The following is a 21,214-nucleotide window of genomic DNA, read 5'->3' as shown; positions in this document are numbered from 1 at the left end:
GGATTTTCTGTAAATCTCGGCTCTTCAATATTGCCACTGGGTGACCAGAGCAGAAGAGAAGCGAATCTTACATCCTCTTCTGCTAATGACATTTTCAACAGAAGCTTTGGGACTTCTCTTGAAAGATCCTGAGACCTTTTGCCAACATTAGAAATCACAGCCTCCTCTGCCCCTTTCCCACGGTTCAGCGAGAACGATCCTTTTGCAGATGTATGCCGACAGCAGAATGCTAGTCCAAGGGCCCCCTAAAGTAGGTATTTTTAGAATTACTCATTACATAGGTAATGTGGGTTCTGAATATTTGACATTAAAGAATGTACAGAAGTTATTTGGGGGTGGCATGAATGACTTAGTGTGAGAACCCTTGCTGCCCGCACCCTCCGCATCTGCCGCCAGCTCTGCCTCCAGACACCTGGTGCAGCTGCCCCTATCCGGCTGTCTCCTCCCCACCTTTGCCCATTCTCCCACCTCAAAACCAGTGGTCTAGATGTTGATACTACATTTTTAGGCTAACAAAACCAAGAAGGACAAGGTTTCTACAACTGGCAATGAGTTTACATGGGCAACTAGTGGCCGTCTGTTTAAAATGAGAAAGAGTTCTGCAAGGTCAAGTCCATTTTATTGTGTGAATGTTTAGCAGTGCAGTGGTGTTCTTTTTCATATGAAGATTGATGAATCCTACACAGGGAGAAAAAGATTTGACAGCAGTTTAAGGAGACGTTGTTAGCGAAAACCAAGGCGAGCCGAGTAAGTGGCTTCTCCCCGAAAGCAATTCTTCCCTGTCTAATCTCTTTTTGCAGCTCATTAGTTCTCTGGGAATCAGAAAAAGGTTGTTTCTCAATTATCCTGCCACAGGGGCACATCCGGGTGAAAGCCGGGGCTCTGCGGCACAGCAGGTGAATCGGCACGACGCCATCCCAAGAGCCAGGGCTCTCCTTATCTCTGTTGCCTGGGTCCAGAGAGGTGCCGTGGATGCGAGAGTTTAGGCAGGATCACGGCCCCTGCTGTTTGTTTGGGAGGCGCTTGGCACCAAGGCCATGCCTCTTATTACTACCCGTAGCCTTAAGCAAGCTCATGAACCTCTCTGAGCCTCAACTGTCACGTTGGTAAGAGCTTCTTGGCAGTGTTTTGAGAATCAAGTGCCTGACCCACGGCGGGCACCTAACACGTGCTCCATGATGCACGGGCAGAGGTGTTTCAGTTAAAAGACAGTGGGCAACTTTGGTTTTTGGCAACTTCAGTACAAGCAATTTAAGTTTCTCTGGGGCTCACCTCACATGAGGCATAGGATCGATGGGGGCTGGAAGGCAAGCCATGAGATAAGGGGTGTGAAAAAGACGCCCCACTGTTATAGATCACGAGCAGGGACAGTGCTCCCCAGACGGCAGGGGCTCTTCTCCTCCGGCAAGGTAACTGTTCAGGCCAGGACCTCAACCTCAAAGCAGAAGCAGGAGGCGATGGGCAGTGGGCTCTCTGACTACACAGGAGGCCGGTGGGAGGGAAGTCTGAAGGGGAGAGTCATGGGCAATGCTCATTCTGCCCTGGCCTGGGGACAGGATCCTTTAGGCAGTGGTGACATCTGTCAGGCATCAGATTGGTGGAGCAAGGAAAACAAGTGGGAACGGTTCTCTTCTGAGTTCCTGGAGGCTTCTCCCTACAGGGGACATTCTCAGAGAGCTTCAATTAAGGCAAGAAACCAGCTCTCCAAACTTTCAGCATCCGAAAGTGAAATATCACTTTGGGATTTTGGAGATACTCAAGACTGTGGCAATGACCAGTGCACGACCCCATCTTAAAGCGGGGTCAGCCCTCTGGGGTCCATCAGATGTGATGGCGTGGGCTCAGAGCCTTCACAGAACCAAGGGCTGTGGCCTCTGAGTGGTTCGTATGAGGGAGCAATGTTTTGAAAATGGCTGGGCGCGGTGGCTCATGCCTGAATCCCACCTACTCGGGAGGTTGAAGCATGAGAATCGCTTGATCCAGGGAGGTGGCAGAATTTGCAGTGAGCTGAGGTTGTACCACTGCACTCCAGCCTCGGCAACAGAGCAAGACCCTATCTCTACATAAATAAATTAATTAAATATTTTGAAAGTGACCCCTTGAAACTCTGTCCATCATCAGACTCTGCATTTAGTAAGTCCATGTTTATTCAAGAACTTCTAGAAAATGAAGAACTTTTCAAACTTTCATTGCTTTGACTGGTCACCAGTAAGGAGATTTCCTCGGGATGTGAAGGGGGTCTTCTTGCTTTTAAATTGGCATGGTAGAAGACAGAGGAGGCACACTGGGGCAGTGTTGCACTAATCCCACTATGCCCAGGCTCGGGCCAGGCAGGGAGTTTTGGCTAAGGACCCTCTGCATACTTCCTCTCCTCTACCCAGAGCTTCTAGACTTGGCTGAGAGATGTGACCTTGTCCTGGCTCACGGAGGGCCCTGGTGGAATGAGAGAAATGGAGAGTGGCTCCCTTGGTCAGTTGGGTGATGTTTCAGTCATAAATGAAGGCAGGTGTGGGGAGGAGCCAGGCCACTGTCTGGGTGCAAGGCCGGCTTCGCCTTCACCTCCCCTCCCTTGCTTAGTTGACCCCCATGGGCTCTAACCTGGGGGCACTGACTGGTCCTAAGATAGGCTTAGATCCAGCAAGGGGGTGTGGAATGGTTTTGCTGTTAGTAACCCTGGGGTCCAGGGAGCCCTGGGGGAGTGCTGGCCTCAGCCAGAGGGTTCCAGCTGTAGCTCCGCCAAAAGGCACCCAGCCTTGGTGATGAGCTGCCTGTCTGAGACTCCTGGGGGCATGCAGCTCCCCTGCTGGGGCACCGTCTGCTTCCCCTAAGTGGGGTGCCAGCCCATTCCCCATTCCCTCCAAGGCCTGCTTCCCCAAGACGGATGCCTGGGACCACAACTCCACGCCCTGCCACTGGTGGGAAGACCTCATTTGGCCATGGCACCCTGCGCACCTCTCAAGATCCAGCCCAGGAGCAAAGCTTTGGGAGCCCCTCCTGGGAGTGCGCAGACCACAGAGGCAGTTCCCATCCCAGGCTGGCCCACTCCCTTCCAGCCCCAGGCCTAGAAAACGCATCTGAGATGAACCGGGCCTGAGCTCTGAAGTCTTCCCTTTGCTCTGCCTCAACTTCCTACCTCTCTGTGGCTCTGCTTCTCTCCCGGGAAGAAGTGCCATAACCAGGGCAGGAAAAGGCTTCCATTCTCAAAGGCCAGTTGAGAGCTGTGAAAACTGGGTGAGGCCTCCGTAATTCTGTGGCCTGGGAACATTGGCACTCTCTCCCGTCAGGCCAGCTAACCTGAAGCCTGTGTGTGTCAACACGCATTCCGGGACCTGACAATCTGCCCCCCTCCACCCTTGCTCTTACTGGGCCTCCAGAGCAGAAAACCCCGGAGGTTGGTGATTTTCAGGCTCTTCTCTACTCTTTTTCTCTTAACACTCACCGTGTCCCTGAATTCTCCTGCTGACCGCCTTGCCCTGTTGTTTCCAGCCTGGGAGGGGCAGCCACTCCCTTCGCCTTCCCAGGGCATCCTCCCTGCCCTCCCTGCCCAGCCCTCCCGGTTGTAGCTCTGCCTGCAGAGGGAGGCCCAGGGGCTTTGCAGCACCGGGCTGGGAGCTTGGTCCAGGCTGAGCTTGATGGTGAAGCTGCCACTGCAGTCACCTCTCACTTTTGATTCACATCCCGTCATCTGCCTTGATGGCAAAGGTGCTGAGCCCTGTGGCAGAGTGTCTCAGCCACAATTGGGGCAGATGCTGATTTTTTTTTTTTTTGATGGAGTCTGTCGCCCAGGCTGGCATGCGGTGGCACAATCTCGGCTCACTGCAAGCTCCGCCTCCCAGGTTCACACCATTCTCCTGCCTCAGCCTCCTGAGTAGCTGGGACTACAGGCGCCGCCACCACACCCGGCTAATTTTTTATATTTTTTTAGTAGAGACGGGGTTTCACTGTGTTAGCTGGGATGGTCTCGATCTCCTGACCTCATGATATGCCTGACTTGCCCTCCCAAAGTGCTGGGATTCCAGGTGTAAGCCATCGCACCCTGCCCAGATGCTGATTTTTAAATGCTCCTGGCTCTCCTTTTTCTTTGCCCCATTCCTGTTTCAGGGCCAACTGGCTCATCGTGCCCCTTGACACTCAGCTTTCTCCCCAGGTCACACCACAGGCTCGCCAAGATTGTGAAAAAAACAAAACAAAACAAAAAACTACTGTGATGATTAGAAGCACTCTGAGATTCTTGGGCCAAAAAGCACTAGAAAAGCCCCAGCTGCTGGGGTTCCCCTTGGTGGGAGGTGCAGGGCACAGTGTGATTGGGAGTAGGCCAGGAAGCTGCTGATGCCACTATGCTTGTGCTCAGAGGGGCTGTCTAGTCCCAGGCCACCTTCTAAGAGTCACTCTAATGAGATCGATTCTCCAGTAGGTTACATTGGACACACAGAACACAGCAGAGGAAAAGCACACACTTGGCAGATAGTAGCGGAGAACACCAAGGGCTGTATGCTCTGTAGCTCTCAGTAATGGGTCATCAGTATCTGATTTAAAAGGAATTGCCTATGTGACACGGATGGACCTTAACCCATGAGGGCTCTGTGAGCTCATCCCAGACTAGAGGTTTGAGCTCCCATCAGGTAAGGCTCCTCTCTGAATCCACGGCAAGCCTCATGGTGGAAGGAATGAGAGGACAAGGTGATGGCTCTCTCTAGATGTTAGCCCCTGGAGGGTCTGTGAGACCCAAAAAAGGAAGTGACCCAGGGCAGGGAGAGAACAGATGCCACCTTGTAACATTCACCATGGGGAAACTCATCCTGGCCTGGCCCTTAGCCAGCACCCACAAGAGGCAGCACTGCCATGGGTGGCCCAGGAAGGATGCCACTGGCTCAGGGAGGCCCTGTGCTGGGAGCTGTGGGGGCTGGGTATATGGTTCCTCCCCACAGCCTTGATGGCTTCTGAGCCCCCAAACAGCACACTCAACTATTCCCCTCCCCTGGTCCCAGGCTCTGCAGTGCCTGTGCTCACTGAAGCCAGTGACAGGAGGTCTTAGGGAGGCTGCAGCCCTCACACCGAGCCCCTGGCCTCCCTGGACCCACCTAGCCTCTTGGGCTCATCGTCTTCATTCTGCTCCGCCTCTGCATCCAGCCCTGCCTCAGCACAGCCACCTAGCAGCGGGGGGCTGGGGAGGTACTGGAGGAGCCGGCCTTCCCGCTTCATTTCTGCCAGCTCCTTGGCACAGCAGCTGGGTGTGTTGGTCTCATAGGTGTCGTGGAAGGTGTTGTAGTCCACCTCATAAAAGCCCTTTTCCAAAGTGAGGACTGGTGTGAATCGGTGGCCCCAGAGCACCTCTGTATCCATGTAGGAGCTCCGGGCTTGGCAGGTCATGCCTGGGAAAACAGAAGTTACATGCATTATGATGCAATCATCCATCCATCCATTCATCCATCCATCCATCCATCCATCCATCCAATCATCTATCCATCCATCCATCCATCCATCCATCCATCCATCCATCCATCCAGATATGGAAAAAAAGGCAGGAAAGGGCAAAGATATAGCCATCCATCCATCCATCAATCCATCCATCCATCCAATCATCTATCCATCCATCCATCCATCCATCCATCCATCCAATCATCCATCCGTCCATCCACCCAATCATCCATCCATCCATCCAATCATTCATCATCCATCTATCCACCCAATTATTTATTCATCTATCCTTCCAATTATCTATCCATCTATCCTATCACCCATCCATCCATCCATCCACTCATCTACCCAATCACCCATCCATCCAATCATCCATCCACCCAGTCATCCATACATTCATGCATTCCTTCATCCATTCAATCATTCATCAACCATTTCATGAACATCTGCTTTGTGCTAAGCACAGTGGAGATGTAAAGCTGAATACGACACATCCTTGCCCTGGAGGAGTTCAAGGCATGGTGGTGGCAGAAAATTAGAAACCAACATGCAAGATTCTGAAAGTCATTTCCTAGAGATTGGAGTGAATAGATGTTGGAATAGTTGAAGGCAGGGACTTGGTTCCTGAAAACAGCATTCAGGTCTAGAAGATTGAGATGGGAAAAAGGCAGGAGAGAGCAAAGATAAATTCAGCGTGAATGAACACGGAGAAGCTGACAGGCATTTGGAACATATGGGGATTGTTTTGGGTAGACACATATGGAGAGAGGGCTCTACACTCACATACACACAGGAAGAGGAGCAGACGCACACACAGAGCTTGACTTCTTGATTTGAGGCTGCTCCAATGCCTCGCTTCCCGTCTACTCAGCCTGTGCCATGCCTGTGCTATTTTTAGGTGTTGCTTTCTCTCCAGAGAGGAGAGCAGCTTTGTTTATGAATGAGGAGGCCTCTGTGCTTAGGGTCACAGGAAAGCAACTTTCTGATATTTAATCTTCTGGCCAAGGGAGGCATTAACTGTGCTGGTTGGGTGCTGAAGGCAACCATCTCCGGCTCCCACTTTGAGTTTTCTCTGGGAGGGGCTCATACAAACCAGACCCAGGTCCAAGGTTGCTTCTCAGCCCCAGCGCACCTACACAGGTGGGCCCACAGCCTGCCCTCTGCTCTCAGGGATGCCTGCCTGGGCCGGGCCTCTCCCTTCAGTCCTCACCCTTGTCCCCACAGCCTTGGCAGAGAGGCCCGAACTGGACCCTGAGCAGCCTAGACTATGCCAGATGTCTGCAGGCTCCCAGGGCCTTGGGAAAGGTGTGGGCAGGACCTTTCCCCTTTGGGCGCCTCCTGCTGCTCATGGGGTGTGGTAGCAGCTGCCCTGTCAGATCCTGCTGTGTCCTAGAGATCCTGCTGTGTCCCTGTCACTGCTCGATGCCTCTGGAAAGGATTCTCCAGGTGTCAGGTATAGTGCTCAGCACAGGGTGCTCCTTTTCATCTTGAATCCTCCCAACAGCCCTAGGAGATCGATTTTCCGCACTCTGCCGACAGGGTAAGCAGCTGGCTCAGACCCGCTCAGGCAGGATACAGCAGAGTTGTGCTACTCAAGCCGAGGCATGGATTCCCAGCCCACACCTGGCTGCATGTGCCTGACAACCAAGCCACCCACATCCAGGACAGATGTGGGCCGGGGTCTCCTGCCCTATCTCCCTGGATCTCCCCTACAGTTTCTGGGACAGAGCAAGCATAGCCCAGGTTGTAGGAGGGGAAGGAGGACAAACCGTGAGGACAAGTGAACGGTGGGCCCCTGACTTCGAGGGAGGCATGGCTGGGGGTGTAGCAGGGCGGATAGCACTGGTTCCCTCCACTATGAGCCTGTGGGCGCTCTCCCCGCTGTGTGGCTGGCGAGTGAGGGCGGCCTTGGGGAGTGGTCAGGCATGCTATGATTTGTCCCCATGTCTCTCACCCAATCCCTTTTTTGTGACTCCAGAGTGGAGCTCTTCCCCTGAAATGCAGCCTGGGTCCTGATTCTGACCCTAGAGCCAAGGACAGGGTGACCTGCAAGCCCCTAGCTCTGCAGGGAAAAGCTTCCTGCGTCCTGACTGTCCTTGGCCCCGGGGGCTGCCCACCTGCCACCATATGCTGCCTGCCAGGCTCCAGCCCCCAGCAGATGGCTGAGCAGCCCTCTGTGGCACCAGTCCCTGGAGCCTGTCATTGCCCTCTCCTGGTTCCACCGACTTCAAAATGGGAAGGCTTGTGGAGTCTGGGTCTGAGTCCCCTGCCCGGCAGCCAGCTTCCTGGGGTCTGAAAGGTGTGCTTGGCCATCTTTCTGACAGGCCCCTAGTATTTCAGGGGGGCAGAGTGGTGAGAGAAGCTCCAGATTTGTAAGTGGAAGAGCTGAATATGCGCACTCACTGTCTACATAATGCTTTTGAGGTTCAGCTTCGACATCTGTAAAATGAGACTGAAGCCAGCGCTACACTGTTGTTTGCAAGAATTAGAAAAATAGACATGCATAATTCTGAGTGTGATTGAGTTTCTAGAAGCCATCCTTAGGGCCTGACCAGCTGCTCATTGTACCTGGTTGGAAAGAAAGGGAGAGAGGGACAGAGAGAGAGAGAGAGAGAGAGAGAGAGAGAGAGAGAAAGGAAGGCACGAGGAAGAAACGAAATACGCAGGATGTCGGATTTTGCTGGGGGTGGGGTGGGGACTAGGATTCTCAGCCAGAGCTCAGGCGGTCCCAGGCCTTGGGATCCCTGGAGCCACCTCACAGAGGTCTGCCGTGGCTGAGTGGCTGAGGAATCGGGGGGTCCTTGGTTACCAGCTGCCAGTGAGTCAGTAGCTGAGCAGGGAGGTGCCATGCTGGCCACAAAAAGGGCATTTTCTTGGGCATATGTGGTTGTTGATGCCTCAGTATGGATGCATTGGTGTTTTTTTGTTGTTGTTGTAAGAAAGGAGCCTTGCCTGCCCTGGGTTCACTAAGCCAACCTTCTGCAACAACGCTGAGGGCTGGCTGCTCCAGAGGGGGCCCAGCCAAAAGAGCCCCTCCCCTGCAGCAAAGTTCTTTCCAAGTAAAGGATTGGTGAGAACCCTTTTGAGTTTAGGAAATTCTGCATCCTCTCCTTTCCCAGTGATGAGACTCAGTGGGTAAGGAGAGCGAGAAGTCCACTAGTCCACTGTAAAGAAACCAGTTCGCCTTTGTTTCGCCCTGTGATTACCAGAGCTATCTGAGCAGCAAGCTCTTCTGGGTAGAACACTTGTTCCAAGAAGGGGCAGTTTGGCCTGTTGGAAACAAGTGCTGGCTCTGGGGTCCCCTGCCTCAATTTCCACCCTGGCACTATCACTCAAAAGTGCTTGCTCTTGGGCAAATAATTTAGCCTGTCTGTGTCCCTGTTTCTTTATTTGTACCTTAATAAAAACTATCTCAGCTGGGCACTGTGGCTCACACGTGTAATCCCAGCACTTTGGGAGGCCAAGACAGGTGGATCACAAGGTCAGGAGTTCAACACCAGCCTGGCCAACATGGTGAAACCCTGTCTGTACTAAAAATACAAAAATTAGCTGGGTGCGGTGGCGGGCACCTGTAATCCCAGCTACTCCAGAGGCTGAGGCAGGAGAATTGCTTGAATCTGGGAGGTGGAGGTTGCAGTGAGCCGAGATCGGGCCACTGCACTCTAGCCTGGGTGACAGAGCAAGACCCTATCTCAAAAACAAACAAGCAAGTAAACAAAACAACAACAACAACACCACCACCACAAAAAAACCCACTATCTTATAAGGCATGCGAGGACATTTGGCCAAATGATAGATGTTTATGGTTTAGGACAGTGCCTGAAAGTTGGGAAGCTCCTGTCAGTGTTAGCTGTTGCTATTACTCCATCTTGAGTAGCAGTACCACTCAAACCACAATTTAGGGATTGAACGTGTTGCCTGTGCCACCCCAGGACTCTCAGGCACAGACCTGCATCTTCTTGAGTCACAGTGGTCTAAGTCTGAAGTGTAAGTAGGGCCATTTGTGGCTAAGGAGGACAAAGAACCTTACCTGTGGCTTCCACCATCCCTTCTAGAATGACCACAACTTCGAACTCCTCCTGATGCAGCTGAGCCTGAGACATCTCCCAGAAAGGGCTCTTCTCGTTGATCTCGTGGGAGATGATCAGAGGAGACACCAGGAAGAGGCGGTCGTCGCCCGTGTCGAAGCCCACGTTGATGTCGGTCTGGTTCAGGGGGATGAACTCCCCCTCTTTGGTCTGCCGGGACTTGATGAGCTTGGCTCGGATGGAGGCCTCTACGATGTGGGAGTTGCGGAGGTCACCCACCCGGAACATGAGGCACAGCTTCTCGTCCCGCATGGAGATGACCGCGTTGTTGGAAAACATGAGAGTCTCAGCTCTCTTCTTGGGCTGGCTGATCTTGACAAACATGCACCCCACCATGAAGGCATTGACGATGGAGCCCAGGATGGCCTGAACCAACAGTAGTATAATCCCCTCCGGACACTTCTCTGTGATGACTCGGAAGCCATACCCAATGGTTGTTTCGGTCTCAATGGAGAACAGGAAAGCGGACACGAAGCCACTGAGGTTTTCAACACAAGGAATCCACTCTTGGTCACCAACGTGGTCCAGGTCACCCCGGATGTAAGCAATGAGCCACCAAATGAAGCCGAAGAACAGCCAGGTGACGGTGTAAACCATGGTGAAGACGAGCAGGTTGAAACGCCACTTGAGGTCCACCAGGGTGGTGAAGAGGTCACTCAGGTACCGGTAGGTCTCCTGGACGTTGCCGTGGTGCACGTTGCACTTGCCGCTCTTCTCCATGTAGCGCTGGCGCGGCTTCTTGCCCTCGGCCAGCAGGCGCGTGCGGTCTGTGGCAATGGGGACGTATTCGCGGGCCTGTTTGGGAATCCTCTTGGGGTCCCATGGAGTGACTCCAATCTCCATGTCCTGGTTCATGGCATTCCTAGAATCACCAGCCATAGCTGGGATGCTTTGAGTTAAAAAAGACATCATCAGGGAAGTGGGCTGTTCTGATTCACTAGAACACAAGATCAAAGGCCACTCCCACCTCGGGGCTCTCCCAGGCTTCTCCTCTGGATCCAGGGGTCGGGGTGTAAAATCGTCAAGGGCAGGGGCCTCACTCTCTTACAGGGTTCTTTTGTATCCCTGGTGCCTAGTACAGAGTCTAGCACATAATAGATGCTCGATAGCTGTTTGTTGAATGAATACATAAACAACACCTAGGTGCAAAGTACACATTAAGTGTTAAAAGGGTTTGAGAAATGTGGGAGCAATTTTAAAAAGAATAATCACAACAGTTTATTAAATGTACTATGTCCCATGCATTCCATGTGGATTGTCGCTTATTATCACCACAGCAACTCACTGGCATTAGATATTGGAATTCCCACTATATAAACAACATATTGTTTGCTTATGAATCAGGCTTAATTCAAATCGTCTCTCTCCCACCATCAGATGGTAAGCTCCACAGGGGCATAAGTGTGTGTTCGTTTTGTTATGTGATATTCCAAGCACTTAGAACATAGCCTGGCACATAGATGTATTCAAAAAGTACTTATTGAATAATTGGATGGATAAATAAGAAAATGGGGTTCCAAAGAGGTTAAGTGACCCCCAGGCCACCAAATATTAGGCAGAGCTGATATTTGGATTCCCGCTCATCTGGCCCAAGCCTGTGCTGTTTCTTTCATTCCTTACTGTCTCCATTTATCTTGAGGCCTTTTAGCAGCAGACAGAAAGGAAGAGGCGGCACGTGTCTGATTTGTCGATTGGTCACTCCTACCATCTGAGTGTGAAGTCTGCGGCCATCTGAGCACTTATTAAAATGACAAATTGCTGTGTAGGCTCGCCATTAGAAAATTTGATTCCCTGTCCTCTAAGAAATTGAAATGGACAGGATGTTAATGATCCCAAGGCTCTTCAAAGGGCATAACGTGTTTGGGGGGTACCTGCCACACCCCCAAGAGATACCCAGACGCCTGCAGTACAGGTGTCGGATATTTCCCTCAAAACCCGTTTGACATGCTTTAAGACTCTCATGCAATTAGGAAAGACCTCTTTAATTAACAATAACAGACTACATTTCTGAGCACTCAGAAGCCAGGCACTGCACTAGGACATTTCTATCCATTAGCTGATTTAATCCTCACAACATGGTTAGATAAATACTATTATTATCCCCCCATTTTTCAGAAGAGAAGAATGAAGCTCATGTAGCATGTGGCCAAGTGAGGTTCTGGGTCTAAGTTTATCTGGCTGTAGCCCGAGGCCTGACCCATAGCACTCAGCACACAATGGCCAGCAGACACTGATGCTCCATGGCTCATGCTAAGGCTGATGACCTGCTCCCTCCAGAAAGTTCTATGAGCTTCCAGCCCTGGGAAACGTCACCTTAGGGATACTATCCTTCAACCCTTCTTCCTCTTTATAAGCAAGCTTTCCCTGAATTCGCAGGTACCCTCCTTCCCAGGTATAGGGTCCCCCAGGAACCACCACTTACTTATCTGTCCTGATCAAGGAACACAGAATGCCTAGACTGCTCTGCCACCTGGCCAGCTGCATGTCTTTTCCTGCAGACCTGAGTCCTGGAAACATTCCCTGGCTCTGAAACCCTGTTTAGGTTGTCACCTGAAATACTGAAAGATCAAACATGTTGCTAAACATGTAGGAATTAGCCCAACTTTAGGCCAAGTAACTCCATAACCCAGAGCCCTTGCTGCAGACGTACCTAAACAGAGCATCTCTTTTCTTGCTGTCCATCATGAGGACCACTGCAGCGCTCTACATGTAAGTTCCCCTCATAAGTGCTTTGGAACCTGGTGCTTTCTTCTTTGGAATCTCAACTGACCCCATTTGGGGATGGTTTGGGTAGTCCCTTGCAGGAATTCCCCTGCCACCATTCTGAGGGTGACTCCAGCTGCAGGTTCCACCAGGCAGAACACCAGGAAGCTGTGTCCCCAGTGGAACAACCTGGAGAAAGGTCTGTCAACCACGGAGCCGACTGCCTAATGGCAAACCAAGGTAGATTCCAGCTGTCCCGGGAAGTCAGATGACCCTGGCAGGCCTTTTCCTGTGCTGCCTGAGTGGTTATAGCAATTTTAAAGTAACCTTTAAAACATCATATCGAAAGGTCATCTGAAGGGCTATTTGTCCCACATATCCATTGGCCATTTCCCACTCTGCATAGGGCCACCTGCTTCCTGCTCCTTCGTGTGGCAGTTAACAAAGATAAATGAGACAAGGAGGAAAATGCTTGGGGCTATCTTTGCAGAATCCCAAGCAGGAATTTGCTCTGCCTTAAGTGGGAGACTTCATCCTGAAAACCTGATCACAGACGCTCGGAGATGGTGGAAAATGCTGCTGTCCCAAGGCCCCGTGTATTCTGGACACCCCAGCTGCTGGAACCAAGATAGGGTTCCAATGGGGGTGCTGCTGCGGACTCCCTGAGCCACTGAGGTTGGGCAGGGCAGGCACAGTGCCCACAGGAATGAGTCATCGGCTGGGGCACATGGGAGCTCACATCCTCCTGTGCTCAGCTCTTTGGGGAAAACAGCTTGCTGCTGATTTTCTGCACTGTTTCCTTCTTTATTTTTAAACAACTTGCATAGATTCTTGCAGGCGAAGGCTTTGTGCTGTACTAGAAATGGGAAAATGTTTTCTAGGAGACTTCAGCCCAGATAGGAGAACTTTTTGCATCCGGCAGATAGGCAAAGGTGGTTTACTTTTGATTTGATATTGGGATGCATTCCAGTGCACTGGAATCATCTGCAGAAGTCATTCCTTGCTCAACCCAGGGTAACATTTGGATTCTAACGCAGTGTCCAACAACCTGCTTTGTGGTCCAAAGAAAAACAAACTTAACTTTCTTTGCTCAGTTTACTCTGCTATAAATCCCAGATAATATTCTCTGCCCCTCCAGCCCTGGGAGCCAATTGTAGGGATTCTTGGAAGGAATACATGATACAAACATAAATATAAATAAAATAAACATACGTATTCATAATCTCTCCTCAAATTGAATTTTAATGCAATATCCCATTAATTCCATTTTAAAGATGAAGAAAGAGAGGTAGAGAATATCTAAGACAAGGAGCTAAAGGCCCAGAGGGCAATTTGCAGGGCAAGCATTGGGCTGACTGGCATGGAGCCTCTACTGTTCAGATTTCTTTTAAGGGTAAGTAAAATCCCCATCCTTGAAACCCTGGCTTCCAGTGTTGTGTGCCTATCAAGTCAAAAGGATTTTCAGGGACAATGGAGATGAAATTCTTTAATCAGGTTTTTGAGATCCGTTCTATTAATTATGCACTCATTAAGCACACATTAATTGAGGAACTACTGTAGCGGAGCCCCTGTGCTAGGAGCTGGACATAAAGCAGTGAAGAAGATAAACGCAGAGCCAGCCCTCCCATTGTTGATATTCAAGCATTTCCTCTTTGAAGCTAGGGTTTTTACAGAACTGTCTGTAGAGGACAGACAGCGAGGAACGCCGTGGCTGGCCCAGGCAAGCCGAACATCCTAGCTACTCTCTGCAGGACGCAGGGAAAGGCACTGACGTGAGCAAATCCTATCAAGCCTCATCAAGCCTGTTACTGCTCTTCTTCCACCCTCTCCTGTGTCTGCGAATGGGAAGCTGTGCTGAGACATGAAGAAAGCTTTTGGAAAAGACAGAGCTTCAAGTCCAGCAAAGTGGTTTAATCCCTTTGATAGGAAAACACAAGTGGAGAAAGACTCAAAAGAGGCAAAATCAAAGGAAGTTGTATTTCAGATGATGCATTAGTGAATCTGACATCCATTTAGATGGACCTCTGGATTAAGAAGGTCAAACATCACGCACCCATAGGGAGGAAAACTTGGTGGTTTTCCTGGAGAGATCACGGCGTGGTCTGGAATGTCAGGAGTCGGGGCCACAGCAACTTGATAAGAGCCTTGCTTGGGGGTCAGCAGGGCTTCCTGGAGAGATCACTGGGCTGGGAGTGATTTTTCAGACTCAGTCTCCCTATCTGTGATCACAAACATCTCTATCAATTTCCTACTTTCTCTCTCAGATATGCTGGATCAAAATGTACATTCCCTGAGCTTTGAAACATGGGATGAGGTTGGAGGAAGAGGAATGGAGGAGGGTGTGCTTATGTCTCATATGGAGATATTTGTATACTCTTCTATGGGAATATATATGACTGTACTCATAGGAAAATGCTCCAAACTGGTTGGTGAATAGGCTGCCCCTCTCCCCTCAAGGCCCTTTAGGGTTAGCAGGAAGCGTTCAAGGTGTTACACTTGAATGTAACACCAGAATACATGCTGGTGACAGGGAAGGCACTTATAAGTAGGCAGAATTCCAAGACACCCTGGTGATTCCTGCCCCCTTGTATACACCCCCTGAGGAACCCCAGGAAATCCTCACTCCCATGACTGGGGCATGTCATATGGCAGAGCTGACTTGAAGAAAGAAAGTTCGTCGGGGATGAGCTTGACCCAGTCATAAGCCCTTTGAAGGGACTGGGCTTTTCCTGAAGTAGGAGATTCAAATTATTAGAGGAATTAGACAGAGGGAGGTTTTTTTTCTTTTGCTGGTTTTAAAGATGGAGGGGGCCACAGAGCAAGGAATGTGGGTGACCTCTGGGAGCTGAGAGCAGCCCCCAGCTGAGAGCTAGCGAAAAAATGAGGACTTCAGTCCTACAACCACAAAGACCTGAATTCTGCCAGAACCACAGGAGCTTGAAGGGGGCCCTGAGTTCCACATGAGAATGCAGGCCTCGCTGACACCCTGGTTTTGGCCTTGTGAGAACAGAGCAGAGAACACAGTCGCATCGAGCCTGGACTTCTGACCTACAGAACTGTGAGCTAATAAATGGGTGCTGTTTCCAGCCATTATGCCTGTGGTCATCTGTTATGGCAGAAATAGAAAATTCGGTACAGAAAGGGAAGCCGGATCATAAACAGTGAGGAAGGCTGACTCTGGCATCAGATGACCTAGGTTCCTATTTTGCCTGGAGCTGAGGCACATTTGGAAAAGTTACTTCTCTAAGCCTCCGTTGCTTTATTTGCAAAATGGGGATAACAGTACTCACCAAGAAGAGCTGCTGCGAAGATGAAATGAAAAGTGTGTGTACAGTGCCTGGCTTACGGGAGCCCTCCTGAGAGGTAGTTCCTACGATTTTCCACCAGGGGGCAGGGCTGGGAAAAGGCGTGGGGCTGAGGGGCCGGAGTGCTTCAAACAACTCAAGGATAAGGAAGGAGAATCAAGAAGTCCCGAATTCCTACGGAGTGTCTGCATCGTGCTCCCACTCCCAGGAGAGAGACGTTATCTTCAGTTTACAAAAGCGGAAAACAGGAGAGAGTTTAAAAACCTCGCCCGGAGTCGCACAGCTAGTGCTGCAGGCCCTCCGGCTTCCGCCTTAGCTGCCCTCGATGAGCGCATGCCTGGAGGCCCCGCTCGGCTGCAGCGCCGGTGGGACTGGGAACCCGTGCCCCTTTCCTCCCCCCGCCCCGCCCCGCAGAAGCCAAGCCTGAAGAATGTTCTAAGAACTTTCCCTTTCGTCCCTCCCACGACTAAGGTCCAGGTCCCAGGAGTTTCCCTTGCACCTTCATCCCTGGCCCTGCAGAGGCCTGCTTCTCGCTTCCAGGGTCGCCAGAGCGCCCCTCCCGCCACCCGTCGATCTCCTGGCCGGATCCTGGGAGAGAAGCAGAGGAGGTTGGGACCGGAGATGGGGGCTGAGACTGGGGAAGGGAGCCTGGGAGAGATGGGGAGGGAGGCTGGGACTGGGGAGCCTGAGGGCGGCGGGAACCGGGAGTCCTGAGCGCCGCAACCTCTAGCCTGGCCTCGGAGTGTGACACACTCCGCGGGGGACAAAGCCCCCACTGGGGCTGGATAAGGCGATGCTCGCCGCCTGGGTTCGGCCCCCTAGTCAGCTGCAACTCCGCGGCGGCGGAGGAGGTGGGGCTGGGGGATGCAGGCTGGGAGGGTGAGAGCCAGGAAGAGCCTGCGGAGGGGAGACAGAGGCCCTGTCCCCAGGGAACGGGCGTGGGGAGGCCTTTGGCAGTGCCGGGGACTCCCCACCAGCGAGTCTGTCTTCCTTCCAGCGGCCCCAGCCACCTGGAGGCTGTGCCCAAACCACTCAGGTGGACAGGATCCTCCCAGGGGCCAGTCCTGGTTTCCCAGGTTTTCACAATTACTAATCTTAAAACAAAACAAAATTATCTTCAAGTGTAGTAGAAGAGGTTTAATGGCGCAGAGCCTGGTGGTAATAAATCTTTAAAATTCCTTCAGGTATTTCATTCAAAAACCTCACCATTTTGCAGCTATTTGTTCTATCAACTTAGGTCTGTGTCTATTTTTGAATTCCTGAATGTTTTACGGGTTTACTTTTGGAGCCTGTTTGTTTCATAGCACATGAGGGAGTAGGTGTGAAGTCCCAGTGGAAACTGACACAGGGCTTCACTCATTCAGTCAATTAGTCAATCAGTGAACCCCCGCTCAACACCCACTGGGTGTTTGAATTATGTCGAGCTCTGGGGACACTTCGCTGGCATTCCTGTGCTTTCCATTCCTGGGGATCTGGCTAAAATGCAGGTTCTGATTCTCTAGGTCTGGAGTTTCCAGAGTCCGCGGTTTTGCTAAGGAGCTGCAGTGATGTTGATGCGGCTTGTCCTCAGTGCACACCTGAGTAGCACGACCTCTCTGCCCTGGACACACGCTGCCATCAGCTGGGAGCTGGACAACGTGCTGATGCCTAGTCCCAGAATCTGGCCCCAGGTGAGTCCAACAGGCAATTAGATTGAGGACCCTTGATGCATTCTCTGTCCAAAAGGAGTTCCCGGTCTGGTGGGGAGTATACAGGAAAAAAAAAAAAAAAAAAAAAAAAGTGCAATAGAGAGTGAGAGAGAGAGGCCAAGGTGCAGTTCTGAATTTGACGTGTCTGGGGCTGTGAGGAAGGGTCAGGAAGGCCCTGGTGAGGAAAGTGCCCAGTGAGCAGGATGAGGTGGCAGAGCCTTGTGGGCATGAGAACAGGGGAGCAAACAGTAATAAAAGTTCGGGCACGGAATCCCCGTTATGTGCCATCTTTGTGCTGAGTGTTTTTCGTGCATTGTATCATTTAATCCTCAAACAGATTATGAAGTCTGGTTTAGTCGCCTCATTTTACAGGTCACAGAAGCAGAGTGATTCAGTAGCTTGCTTCAGGCCACGGTTACTAAGCTGTGGACTAGGTTTTGTCTGATTCCAAAGGCTCTGAGTGCAGCCACTGCTGCTGGGGAGGTTGTTCCTCCTGAGCCCTCTGGGTGTGACCAGGTTGTTCTGAGCCCCCGGGGGGATCAAGCCCTGAGAAAACTGGCCCTGGCTGGAGCCAGATCCACACCAGCCTGATCTGCACCAGGGAAGGAATTCATGATTTCCTGCTGTGTGGCCCAGTGTGCACAGGCTGCCCAGCAGCTCGAGGCACTTCCCGCCAACCAGGGCTGTGTTCTCCCTCCCCCTCCTGCTCCCCTCCAGCATGCTCCCTACTCATCTAACAGCTGCTCCTCTTATTGTCGTTAGACTTTTTCTAACCACAATACTTGCCCCCAAAGGTCCCCGATTGCTCCAAGGAGATAAGGTGTCCATGCGTCCCAGGTAGCACCTGCTGTTCTGGCAGCATCACCAAGAGTGCCCCGTCGCTCTCTGAAGGTCTGCTTGGACAATGGCGCCCACAGTAGAAACAAGGGCACTAACTAGCAGCCAGTGATTTCATTCTTAACACGCCTTTACTGGATTCTCCTTCTTCTAAGGCAGGTCTGCCTCTGCCAGGAGTGAGGGTAATGCCTCCTCACTCTGGAATTTCTCTGCTGGGCAGGATGTCCATGTCATAGTAACCAGAACCTGTGGGTCTTGTGCTGAGCTCTGCCGCCTACACCCGCGGCTGTGGCTGTGTGAGGTCAGCGAGCGCAGCTGCTGGATCGGGTTCTTCCGACACAGACACACTCTACATCCTTCTTGGTCCCGTGCAGTTAGTAGGCTTTCTCCTATTTCTATTTAAATGGGATGTCTTAGACCCTCATTTTCATATTTTGATGTAGAGAAACATTTAAAATATTGCATTGTGTTTATTCTAGGAAAAGCAAATATACAAACCCATGATAAATGTGACCAAAACTTCCCCTGGGTTTGGGGGACATGGTAGGGGGTGGTGGGGACTGTGGTGAGCTGTACACACATGCAGTTCTAAAGCGGCAGCCGCGACTCGCCTCTAGTTTATTATTGCCTTGCCATGCCGTGGAGCCAGTACTGCAAGATCCTCCTTTTGCTTTTTCCAGAAAAGCCAGAAATTAAACTTTTGAAGATGAAATTTCTCTTTTTCCATGTTGACCACTAATTCAACAGTTTTTGAAAAAGTGAGCAAGCCATAGAAGATCTCTGTGTGAGTCGGATTCAGTCTGTCAGCTGCCGGTTTGTAGTTCTGGGCTAGGGAGTCAGAGAGAAGCCTTTTCCTCCCATGGCTACGTTGGGCTGCTTTGTGAGTTAGGCTGAGTGGTGGTAGGAGTTGTGGTAGTGCCACTAGATTCCTCTCAGCGCCTCCCTGTTTGCACTAACAGATCTGCCACAAACATTACCTGCCAGTCCTCAGGACAATGAAGGCAGGAGGCCCGGCAGGAAGAGGAGGACTCAATCTGCGAGGCCCATGATAGCAGAGAGGGCCACCTGGGCTGCCCCCTCAGTGCCCATCAGCCTGGTTCCCATGGTCGAACTAGCTCTGTTGCCTTGCCAACAGCCCTGTGCTCCCCAGCCCCCTCCACCATGCAGATGGCTGCTATGACATCCCTGTTCCTTAAAGTGTGGGGTTCCTTGCTGCCCTCTCCTCCCTAACTGGCACCCCGTGCAAACCTGCTGCAGAGAACTGCGTCTTGGGCAATGGCAATAGTCCTCCAGTTCACCAACAGTAAAAATGGTCTCAATGGGGAGAGATTTCTGACTGCAAGCGCTCTGAGTCCTTCCAGAGGAGGGCTGGAGAGACAGGAGGGGGATCAGGCAGCCTCCTGAGCTGGTTCCTGGCGCCGATGTAATGGATGCTGATTATCAGCGGTGAGGGCATCCCGGAGAGGATGGAAAGGACTGCAGAGCTGTGCGAGATGAGTGGGATGAGGCCGCAGGTGCTGATTTTTATGCCCAGGATGCTCCTGGCTGTCATGGACTCCCAGGGCTCCAGGCATGCATAGCTCTTTCACCTCTTCTCCAAGCAGAATGCCCCAGAAAGGCCGCCTCTATTATCCAGAGTGGCTAGAGTCTCCGGTGGCTGTGCGCGGGGACTGAGGGCCAGAATCAGGGCAAGGGGCTTTCAGTGAAACGCAGAGCCAGGCAGGGACAGCGCGGATCTCGGAACAGTCTGTGTCAGATGGGACACTTCATCCCCGCGGAGCTGTCCGTGCACACGATGTTCTCTGATTGCCAAGCTGTTAAGGGCTCCGTGGAAGGGAGCTGCTGGGAAGGCGGACGAGGCATCTCAGGCGGGTGAGGGGCTCTGCTGCATCGGCCTTGCTCACACCGACCATCCCTGGGGAGCTGTCACTGGCACCCAGGTCTCCCCTTCTCAGCGCATCCTGTGCCTCCATTCTGGGCTGCCTCTGTCCCTCGAAGGGGAGCTCCCCACATGGGTGGGATTATTGTTGAGAACAAAGTTAAGGTGTTGACGAGGATGCAGGACTGAGGTTGATCCCAGAGTCACTCAGTTGTCCCTCATTTTGCTCAGAGGCACCCTGACCAGGACAAGCTCTTTAGGGAGCATCTTTCCTGTCTGTGCCACATTCTCCATGGCCTTTGCACTCTTTTTGCTTTTGCTTTAAACACGTCGTCAATTCATTGCCTGCGCAGCTTGTACTGCCTTTTGGTTTTTCTTTGCAGAACAGCTCTGGAATTGAAGTGTGTGTGCGCGTGTGTGTCCGTGTGTGTGTGTGTCTGTGTGTGTCTGTGCGTGTGTGTGCACGTGCGCGCGTGTGTGTGTGTGTCTGTGCGTGCTGCTCTGGACTAGGAGCCTTACATGTGTTAACACACTTGATCAGCTCAGCAGCACTGTGGAATAAGTGTTTTATGTCCATTATTCAGATCAGGAGACTGAGATTCAGAGCAGGGAGGGAACTTGTCGGAGGAACATGGCTCGCAAGCAGCAGAACCCGGGTTTGAACTGACAGCGGCCTGACTTCAGAGCCCACGCTTTCCCACGCTCCTACTGCACACCCATTGGAGTCCAGCCGTCTTGGTTCTGAATCATAACCCTGACTCTCCTGGCCACATCCTGTGCTCCACATTACATGTTACTCTAGAGTTACCACCCTGGGTCTCTTTCCCATAGAAGACATAGAAATACTACTTGTGGAAATCCTAACGTTCCTGACATCTCTGCCATTTTATCATGAAAAATCCTATCCTGCCAAATACTGGTGTAATGTACTTGGCCCCCTGGATTGGATTGGTATAGGTTAAGGGCAGATATAAGGTCTCAAATAATCCCGGTATTCCTGTATGTGGAGTTATTATTATGGAATAATAATGGCAGTTTGCATCTCTGTTGGGCTCTTCCAGCTCCGGTGTTGGCTCATGAGAATCCTATCACATTAGTCCCCTTTTATAGTTGGATAGTGGGGCTTGCCAGAGGGCACACTAATTTGGGTTAACTCGTTCCCAGGATTCTGGCATTGTAGACACAGAAACACCTACTGTGGAGTTTTGTGTAATAGAAACACTGAAAGATTTAGCAACAGGTCTGCCAGGCGGTCCTGACTTCTGGCTGCACAACAAAGGGGGGCGGTTGGTGCCA

The 21,214-nt window shown here is 51.6% G+C and overlaps 2 protein-coding genes across 3 annotated transcripts in view; one reads left to right on the top strand and one right to left on the bottom strand.

Annotated features, from left to right (window-relative positions):
- Nucleotides 1-600: 600 nt before the first annotated feature.
- Nucleotides 601-21,214, bottom strand: part of KCNJ5 (potassium inwardly rectifying channel subfamily J member 5) — a 30,175-nt gene continuing 9,561 nt past the window's right edge. Inside the window, exons 2-3 of one of the 2 annotated variants that reach the window (XM_050755976.1) lie at nucleotides 9,449-10,395; nucleotides 601-5,372 (exon numbers count right to left, since the gene is read on the bottom strand). In XM_050755976.1, coding sequence (XP_050611933.1) covers nucleotides 5,050-5,372; nucleotides 9,449-10,385 — 1,260 coding nt within the window. In that variant the 5' untranslated portion in view covers nucleotides 10,386-10,395 and the 3' untranslated portion in view covers nucleotides 601-5,049. Of the gene's footprint in view, nucleotides 5,373-9,448; nucleotides 10,416-21,214 lie in introns of those variants that run through there. The other variant, XM_050755975.1, reaches the window with a different exon arrangement.
- Nucleotides 15,892-21,214, top strand: part of KCNJ1 (potassium inwardly rectifying channel subfamily J member 1) — a 66,687-nt gene continuing 61,364 nt past the window's right edge. Inside the window, exons 1-2 of the mRNA XM_050755977.1 lie at nucleotides 15,892-16,122; nucleotides 17,017-17,184. Coding sequence (XP_050611934.1) covers nucleotides 17,062-17,184 — 123 coding nt within the window. The 5' untranslated portion in view covers nucleotides 15,892-16,122; nucleotides 17,017-17,061. The remainder of the gene's footprint in view (nucleotides 16,123-17,016; nucleotides 17,185-21,214) is intronic.

Source organism: Macaca thibetana, chromosome 14 (genome assembly GCF_024542745.1).
Source record: "Macaca thibetana thibetana isolate TM-01 chromosome 14, ASM2454274v1, whole genome shotgun sequence".
NCBI classification, from domain to species: domain Eukaryota; kingdom Metazoa; phylum Chordata; class Mammalia; order Primates; family Cercopithecidae; genus Macaca; species Macaca thibetana.
Note: the sequence above shows the minus strand (reverse complement) of the source record. Positions and strands in the feature narration are given on the sequence as shown.